Raw genomic sequence first — 9850 nt, forward strand, 5'->3', positions numbered from 1 at the left:
CCCGATCCAAGGGACGCCGACGAAACCGGAGAGGACCTCAACGCAGATCGGGGCGAAACGGGATCGATCCGGAGGAAAGGAATCCACGCCGGCCAGGCAACAGAAACTTGCCGTTTCTCCGTCGAGGCACAATGCGTGGAACGCGAAGAAACAGAGCCAAGAGAGGGTAGCCGTTTCGGGGAAAGCGGGGGGGAGCAAGGAACGAGTCACGTCTCCGTCGAAAATTCCGCTCAAGACCAATCGGGTCGGCACGAATTCCTTGAATCCGTCCAGGTTCATCACCATCTCTAATCAGCCCAAGGGCAGAAAGGCGGTCGATAAAGGGGGATCGAAGGGGGTTAGCGACGAACGCGTGAACGGTCAGGATGGTGGGGAAGGGTGTGAAACGGGATGGAAAGAGTCTCGAGCGAGCGAGAAAAGTTCGAGCGTCGAGCGCTTGATCCCCGATCTGCATTTGATCGATCTGTTGAAACAGACTTCCACCGCTACAGGGACGTCGAGCGTGGTGAACACGACTGCCACCACGGCCGTCCAACCTCTTCACATCGACGCGAACGCGATTCTCCTCGATGGTAAAGACAGCTTGGAAAAGAAAAATGTGGCCGAAGAGAGATCGAAGAGCCAGCAAAACAGTCTTTCCAACGACAACAAATCTTCCAGCTCGCCGAACGTCGACGATTCCTCTAAACAGATCCAAAGTTCACAACTCGTCGGTAGTGGCGAGGATCACCACCGTCAGACGAATTCTCAGATCTCGAGATCCAACAAGTCTAACGGTAATTCCAATCGAATGAAGAGTGGTATGGAAAGTAGAAACGATTCTCCGATTCCCAATGACGTAGTCAACAATCACTCGAAGAGCAACGGTACGGGGCAATCGGCGAAGAGCAAGGGTAACGGTGCGGTGACGAGCAACGTTGATTCGGCGACTCAACGTTCGAACAATAAGATCCAGATGAACAACGCGATCAACGATCCGAACGGGAAGAACTCGAGGCCTAACGACGCCAAGATCGAGGAATCTGTCACGTTTCAACCCGTATCGAACTCGGCCAAGACGAACGAGGTCGAGTCGTCGAAAGATTCGACGAGAAATTCTTCGAGCACGGAGAGGGGAAGCACGGTGGTTTCCGTGAACAGTGGTTCGGTGAAGCAGGAGGAAGCGAGGACGATTTCGAGGTCGACCAATAATTCCGGAACGAAGGTCGTGGCGAACGCGGGCACGGTAATCGTGAAAAGTACTTCCGTATCCGACCGATCCTCCATATCCTCGAAGGCGAACAACAACGCGTTGGTGAGCAACGACGCGAAAAAAGTGAACGGCGGAACGGGGGCGAAGGTCGGGAACGAGGGAAGTGGTACGTCGTTGAAGTCGTCCGGGGGGGTGTCGATCGATTCGATCGAGAGCGTGCGATCCACGGACACCGGGGTGAGCGTGGACACGGTGAGGGGAGTGTCCTCGCCAAGGGAGAAAACGGGGATGCACGTGGTGAAACGGCCGCAGGAGATCGAGACGTTGAGCGGGAACGTGGTGCACCTGGAACAAAACGGCGAACCAGCGTGAGTACGATTTATATTTCATCCCTTCTCCTCCGCGATTTCTCCTCCGCGATTCCGTGAAAAATTTCCGTGTCTTCGAATAAGTGGATCAAATTTCGTCTTATCTTCGAAAGAGAAAAGTATATAGAGAATTTACAGGTTTGTGTTACCTTTGAAAAAAGAATTAACTTGGTTCGTGATATTCGTAATATCGATTGGCCGCGAGTGCTCGAGAACTCGATGCCACTCTCTTCACCGCAAAATTTCGATTTTCGACCGTAATTCCGTGATCTCACGGAATCGTATTTTATATCGGGACCGGGAGAGATATTAATCTGGAAAGATCCACAAGGTGGTCGGTGACTATTTATGCCGTCGGAAGTGACGATAAATCGTCGGTCAATCCGATGCGAATCCCGTATTAAAGGACACTTGGGTGTACGTTGTGTACGTTGTTTGCGCGTGTTGGGCAAAGCAGAAAGTGCGGATCGGAAAATCGAGTTATTACTTCGAGGGTTGTCGCGACACGAAAGCCGAGCATCATTCTCAATTAAAATGAATGAATTCCGTGATGAGAGCCGCGTAATAACGAGTAAAAAAGAATCGCTTCCGGTTCTCGAGATTTACCTAAAATGCCTTCGTTCGTTCGTTTGTTGAATTTCATTTACCCTCGCGAGACCCATTTCTTTTATCCACGACACGAAATTATTGGCCGAGAGCGAGAGCGCTCATTATCAATTTCCATCCGTGCCCGTATAATGAACGATGAATGAACGAAGATTAATCCGTAAATATCATAGCGTTTATGAAGTGGCCCCGATTCATTAAGACCGTGTAATCGCCAGTAAGAATCACGAAACGCTCTAGTTTATTACCGAGTTATTTATCGTTACTTCTTCCACTACGTGGTTACCCTTACAATCCGTCCCTGGATAATCGTATTTTACTAAGCAAGAATTAATTGTGCGCTATATAAATACGGAATGTAGGTTAGTGATAAACGGTTGGAAGAAGGATCGAGTGTTTTCCCTTTGTTTGGTTAATTTTTAATTTTTACTCTTGAATACAAATTAATTTTGAAACAATCCTAATTGGGATGGGTCTATCTATTCAATGATATTTAAATTTGTCATTTTTTTTTTGATTCATATATAATATTGATAATAATATATTGTTAACTATATGTAAAATTAATAGATTGTTTAATCGGGGAGAAATAATTTTTTATTTTTCAACGAATTTCCAAAAATAAAACAAAGTTTTTATTTGAAAGAAATGTAAGAAGGGATAAAAGAAAGAAGAGAAAAAGGATCGTGAGGGAAGTTAGAACGGTTACTATTAAATTGTTTTACAACTTATATACGCCGGGGCGGGCATCATAGACAATGTGGGGGAAAACTTGGCCCATCGTAAGATCCACAGAGTTCCTTCACCCCGGCTAGTTATAAAGCACCACCCTTTCCAGTGGTCGATGCAACCAAGCTGGGTTTATCGATCCCGCGGAGATTTACATCGCCACGGCCTGGCTCAAGGGGATTATAAATCAGAATTTCGAATCGCCTCGTTATACGAACGTCGCTAATTAACTTGAATTGGTAACTGAAGGAAGAATGAAGGAGAGAAGGAAAAAAAAAGAAAAGAGAATGTTGAAGACACGAGACCGTTAGACCGTGTCCATCATTCACGCCTCCGAACTGTAATTTTTTTTTTTTTTTAATTTTTTTTCTCATTTGACAAACTGTATTTTTTTTTTTCGTATTCCGTATTTCGTTTCATTGAAATTCGTTGAAAAATTAAATAGATGTAAGAAAAAATCGGAAATTTCAAAAATTGACCGCCTCGACTTTTTTTTTTTTTTACAAAAGCTTTTTAAAAAGAAATAATTATATCATCCTTCTGAAGAGGGATTCGAAAATTCGAAATTTCATAGGTTTATTATATAGAGATTTTTTTTCGAGGCTCGAGTCAAACTGCAGTTAAAACGTGATAAAATTGTATACATAATTCGCAGTGGTAAGGAGTGTGCAGTGTTTTAAATCGATTTTACGATATATACGAGTGAACCATTTAAATCGTACGTTGCATTTCTATTTATAGAGCATTAAAAATTTATCAATAATGATAGATCGATAAAATTGTAATTGTAATACGTCCCCTATTGTGGTTAATTGAACTAATATTATAGTTAGCGTTATATTTTTCAAATCGTTTCGAAAACGATGATCGTGTGTCGCGTTATTTTGCTATATCGATAGAGGTGACTCGTTCTTAACTCGTAATTATAACGAGATTAAATTCTTTTTACGCGACAGAGACCCCACACGCAGACCCCATAATCGTACAGCGAGATTTTATTATAACCGGCCATGTTAAAAGTGACTCAGAGGGAACCGCAATAGCGTGACGATGCTGCGTATAATCAGCGTACGAATACTGAAACGTCTTTACAAATATGACCGTACTCGAGGTAGGTAGGACTCTCTCATGAAAATGTTCCATCCAACGTGGAACGAATATTCATTGAATAATTCATCGCATCTCGTCCGCATCGTGTACTTTTATTCATTGAATATAATTCTCTGAGAGGGAATTAAATTGGATTATTTTCAAATTACCACCCCATTGTGACGACTTATTTATATATATATATATTTAAGTTTTTCGTTTTTTCTCGATAAGAAGCAATTGAAAATTGCGTATACAATACGGAATTAACTTTTTTTTTTTTTTTTTTTTTTTTTTTTAATATCTCGGTAAATGTAAAATGGGCACTTCGTATTTATGGAGACATTACGAATGCAGAAACAATTACCTCTCCGTATAATAGAAAGTTCTAGGTGAAATTTAGCGTGAAATATAGTCGGTAGTTTAATGGCGAGCTATTAGTTTTGAACGCGAAGACAATCCTTCCAACTATATTTAATCCTTCCCAATTTTAGTTTCAAACGAGCAAACGCCCACGCGAAACTAATTATTTCCACCTTAACGACAATTCTTAACCGTCCACCGAGCTTTAATCGCATTAAACCCAAGAGAATTTCCCACCATTTCACTAAGCCAAGGAGAGCGCACAAGTAGCTCGATTCGATCCAAATCGATCTCGGGTACCTTTTCATCTGGTTCGACGAGACCAGATCCAGCAAACAAGTACCTATCCGTATAGGTGCTCTGAAAATAATCTTTGCCAAACCCATGAGGCGCACAATATCGTCTTTGCCCGTGCAGCCATCAGCCCCGTGTGGTTCGAGCAAATATTATCACATCTATTATTAGTCGATCGTCGGTTGGCGAACGGGATTCCTCTAAAAACATGGTTACACGTGCACGCCATTTCCGGCCTGTTGAACGTAAACGTACGCTAGTTGCCGCGATCGATCCCTCTTTCGTTTTGTTGCATCGAATTCCGTCGGCCCACTGTTCCATCTCCTCCTTGTTCTCTCCCTTGTTTGTTACGCCTTGTTTTAGAAAATGGAAATACCGCTCGCGCACTTGCTTTCACTTATTTTTCGAGGTGAAAAATATTTTTTTCGCCTTTGAAGCGCGAACTCGTTATCTCCTTAAATCTTCGGAATCACTGAGATTCCAATGGTTCTCCCGAGAGGCGATCTTCTTTGAGGAACTATAGATCTCTCCTCGAGATCATCCTCTTGTCAGACGTGAAATTCTCAGGCGGAAAATTCTTGGACGTTGACTTTTTTGCTTACGAGATACGCGCACGATTGAAAAATAATAAAATGACGAGTTATAAATAAATTTTCGTCTCGTTGTTGTTTCGATGAATTTAAGGAAGTTTGGAAAGTTGTTTTTCTTTTCCTTTTAATTAAAGCCGAGCCACGGTTTACCGCAATAAACGAGCGGATGCAGTCGGACAGCTGCGCGTTATTAAGCCTACGTTCTAGATTTCTATTAAAATGCAAAGCAATGCATCGCGCATATTGCAGTTGATCAGTTGAGCGTGATTATTCTTGGTGAGCGAAAAAAGGGTTCACCTCGTTCGGAGGGGGAGGGGCAAAAAAGAAACGTAGATAATATGAAACGTGACCAATATTTCACGCTCGACATTTCGAATGTTTCACAAAGGTAAGGATCAATATTTCAGAATCTGGAACCGAGATCCTCGTAAATAATACATATGCGATTCCGAATATCATCTTTTTCACGCGTCGATATATATTTATAATCTCTTTTCAGATGTAAACGATTCTCTTCCCTCCCGAGAGAAGTATTAATAATGTATGCATGTTTCGTTTTTTTGAAAAAGAAAATATATCGCGACTCTCCCGATATAAAGCATGCAAATATTCCCTGTAAATCAATCACAGAATCTCGAAACGTTTTCTGGTATGAAAGCAATTGTACCGCGATTTACTTAACTACGAGTTCCAGCGACGATAACACACGTGCACTTCTAGCGTTCATTTAATAAACTCCAAATAATTTCCGTCTTCCAGCCATCATTTTCCAACCTCTATTTTTATTTCATTCGACACGCTTCACTTTATACGATGAATTTCGAAAAATTTATACGTTATATTTTACGTTTCACGTACAAAAATGAATAAGATTGTTTAAGAATTTTTCTTTAAAAAAATAACAAAAAAAAAATTGTTCTTATAATTGCTTTAGTTACTATTTAATAATATCTAATAATTATACATACGAATACATTCGATTCCGTATCGCGACCCGAAACCCAAAATAAATCAAACGAGTCAACGATCAAGAAAAATAAACAAATCAATGTACGAATTTCGATCGAGCGTCATTCGTTCGACGAATGGCGACGAGTTAACATTCTACGTAACGCCTTGTTGAATAATTCCCTGCTTGGGGGTGTATTTGGGACTGATACAACCGAAAATGGACATAACGTGGCCACGTGGATTGACCGACGGGCCGTGAGGATCGCGTGCGGCCAAGGTCGAGCCACGACCACCCCTGTGTATTTCACCGCCACCCTCTTTCGACTTCCATTTCTTCTTCGTGCGCACCGGTTCTTCCATCCGGACATTTCTCGGCCGACGCGCATCGCGTCGTGATTTTTATTCGTGTCAAACAGGGAAGCTGAAGGGGAAGTTCGCGTGACATCGCGGGCGCCTTTAGGAACTAGCTTCTTCTTCTTCTTCTTCTTCTTCTTCTTTTTTTTCTTCTTCTTCTTCTTTGAGTTTGCCCTAGTTTTTTCCTTTTTTTTTTTCGCGCGACATTGACGTCAATCTGTTGGACGTTTATGATACCGTTTAACTACATATTTCTTCACGCTCTTAATTGATTTTAATAACGTATTTTTTTTGTCGTTGTTACGAATAATGGCAGGGTACGGTATAATGTAACAAGGATCGCGAGCGAGAAGTTGGAGAATCGGGAATGTTATTATACGACGAATTGTATTATTCGTAGGATTGAATAGGGGATTCGTATCTTCTTTGTGAATCGACTTTATTCGATTTGCAGCTCCTGTTATGAGCAGTAGTTGAGTTGTGTTTGCGAAGTGGCATTTATGGGTCAATTAAATGGTGTATTCTCGAGGAATTAGTGTAAAGACTCGGGGGTAATTAGAGACGGTCTATGGTTTAAATTAACAATGGTTTCAACGGGAGGGAGAGAAAGGTTATTCACTGATCCGAGTTACGATTCTAGGTCGTAATTAAACCTGGCACGAAGTTTAATAATTATCAGGCAAAGGGTTATAATTAGCAAGGATTAAACATTAGTTTTATATTTTTGAATTAATCACGGTCTTCTTTGTCGAAGCTGATCCCTCTTTTCTCGTACGTTCGAGTTAATTGCTCGTCGTAAACGTGGAGAAAAAAAAAAGAAAGGAAAAAAGAAGAAGGCAACGTATAATTTTTTACACTCACTTAGACTTTCGAGATTTCTAAATTTATGTCGAGCAAACATATTAATGATGATCATTTCGAAACAAAGAAGGTATGCACCGATATAATTGTATCGATAAGAACGTCACGGTATCCAGGTACGTATACACGGTATACAAGTTGGCGTGAATTTATTGCGACACAAGAATATATTAGTAATTATCAGAAATCAGCCGTATACCACTTTGACGCACACATGCACGCACGTACACGTAAATATACGCTATTGCTTAATTCCTTTTATTTCCCTTTGCGAGCACAATTCCCAGAAATCACGTAATTTCACGAATTCCCGCGATCACGCGCAGTTTGCCCTAATTTTTTTCACAACGTATTATTCGGTATTCGATCATCGAGACGCGATTCCTTTTTCCTAGAGAGAAGATCCGATTTCGAAAAGTGAAAAAAAAAAAAAAAAAAAAAAGAATCGAGGGTTCGACACGTGTGATGGCAAAATTATCGATTATTTATTCGAATTTGCAACGCGATTAGGTTTCAACCCCCTTGTTTATGTTAATATAACCCGTGTCGGTCACGTAACTTAAAATTAAGTATGGTACGTGTAAACCTGACCGTTTTCTTTTTTTTTTTTTATAGCGTACGGCTTTTATTACTGTTGTGATTAAAACGTATAGGCCAATTTTTTCTACTTAAAAAAAAAAAGAAAAAATAGGAGAAAGGCTCCCTTTTTAAGGAATTCGATCTTTGCTCCAGATTCATTCAAGGAAGGAAATTAGTTGTGTAATCGAGATATGTTATCTCATCGGTTCTTGCTCTAAAAACACGCAAAAGACGATATTGAAACGATATATTGAGCCTGATTCGTTTGGTGATATATCATGGTGATTATCCCTAATTTCTTCTCTATTCAATTTCGATCCTGCGTGTAATTCCTTGAAATTAATTTCGCTCGCATTATCGTAATCTAACTAAATTACGTATAATAATTTAATTACATATAATTAACAAGAAGAAAGTGCGCCTATTGTCTTTTGCGAAATTTTTAGAAACACCAGATGCCTAGAATTATAATTGTAACTTATTATACCTGTAATTTGATTAAGTATTTTTTTTTAAAAAAGTTATAATTATAAATTAGGATATTAAAGCTTTTTAACTCTTTCATCTAGAAATGGAATAGCTGTAATGATAATCACATTTTTTAAAAATAAATTTTCGAAATTGAATCGAGCTATTCGATCCAGATTGGTTCATTAAACAATTTGAATTTATCCAATCACGAGTAATTGGAGCGTTTATTATGATCGTTCAAGTAGTCGAGAATGATTAACTGGGGCAAAGCGATCGTGGATCGCTCGTTTTGTTTAGCGCCACCGACAATTCTCTAATTGCGAGCAAGTGAAAGTAATAACAAGGTAATCGCGTTGCTGAAAGTTCCTCCTCTCGGAGGGTTAATGACGCCTGCACACTGTAAACTTTTAACTGCACGATTTTGGCGGCGCTCTGTGTCGTAATCGCCCCCCGAGAATCGCTGCCAACTTTTAATAGTTTTGTTGAACGCGTTGCACGATTGACATCCATTTTGCACGCGTTCCATTCTGCAAATAAAAATAGCTAAAATTTCGATGGATAGCTTTTTGTCAATAGGTGTATTCAATAGTGGTGTGCGTGAGGAATAAATATATTTTTTTAATAGTAAATAGATAAAAAATAATAAAAAGATAATGGGGGAGGGGGAAGGGGGGGAATATAGATATCATATATCTCGTATAACAGAGTTAGAGATTCAAATAGCATGGAGATCCAAAATCTTTTTAAATATAATACGTTGCAAATACGTATTTTCTCTCCATCGTATCTTTTTTAGTCTCGAATCTCTTCATCTAAATTTCCCGTAATTTTACGATAACGTAAAGTGTACAAAATGAATGAAGCTCAAATTAACTTCCCCCGACAGAACTTTTATATCGGTAGACCAATTTCAAAGATAATTTACAATATTTTCTCCACTCGAAAGGTAGTTCTCCAGTCGAAAAGGTTTTGGTTCAACTCGTTCATTGCACGTAACTTTTTCTTTCGTTACGTACGAAAATTTCTCCTCTTTTATTTATCCAATAATTTAACAGTTGTTTTATATTTAACAGCTTATAGGGCCACGTGACTGTACGCAATACATCAATACCACTTGCAAGACACCATTATGCTACGTTTCGCATAATTCTCCGCACCGCATAATGATACGTTTCTTTATATCACTTATCCCACAAAACGTTATTACGAAACGTTATTATCAGCTGGAGTTTTACGACAGCATAAAATTTTCTCCAAGTATCGATTATTAATCGCAAAATAAGGAAATTTCGTTATTAAATTATAAAAAGAGCGCGTTCAAGTGTTCAAAGATTGTTTTAATCTAATTGTCGAATCGATTATCGAAATATTTTTCTTCCCTTTCTTTTTTTTTTTTTTTTTTT

General features: G+C 39.7%; 1 protein-coding gene across 1 annotated transcript in view; it reads left to right on the top strand.

Moving 5' to 3' along the window:
* LOC102672089 (protein stum) overlaps nucleotides 1–9850 on the top strand; it is an 18948-nt gene that overhangs the window by 4327 nt on the left and 4771 nt on the right. The window contains exon 5 of the mRNA XM_031514838.1: nucleotides 1–1560. This exon is cut by the window's left edge and continues 30 nt beyond it. Within this exon, the coding sequence (XP_031370698.1) occupies nucleotides 1–1560 (1560 nt within the window). The remainder of the gene's footprint in view (nucleotides 1561–9850) is intronic.

This window comes from Apis dorsata, unplaced genomic scaffold (genome assembly GCF_000469605.1).
Source record: "Apis dorsata unplaced genomic scaffold, Apis dorsata 1.3 scaffold_1239, whole genome shotgun sequence".
In the NCBI taxonomy this organism is placed as follows: domain Eukaryota; kingdom Metazoa; phylum Arthropoda; class Insecta; order Hymenoptera; family Apidae; genus Apis; species Apis dorsata.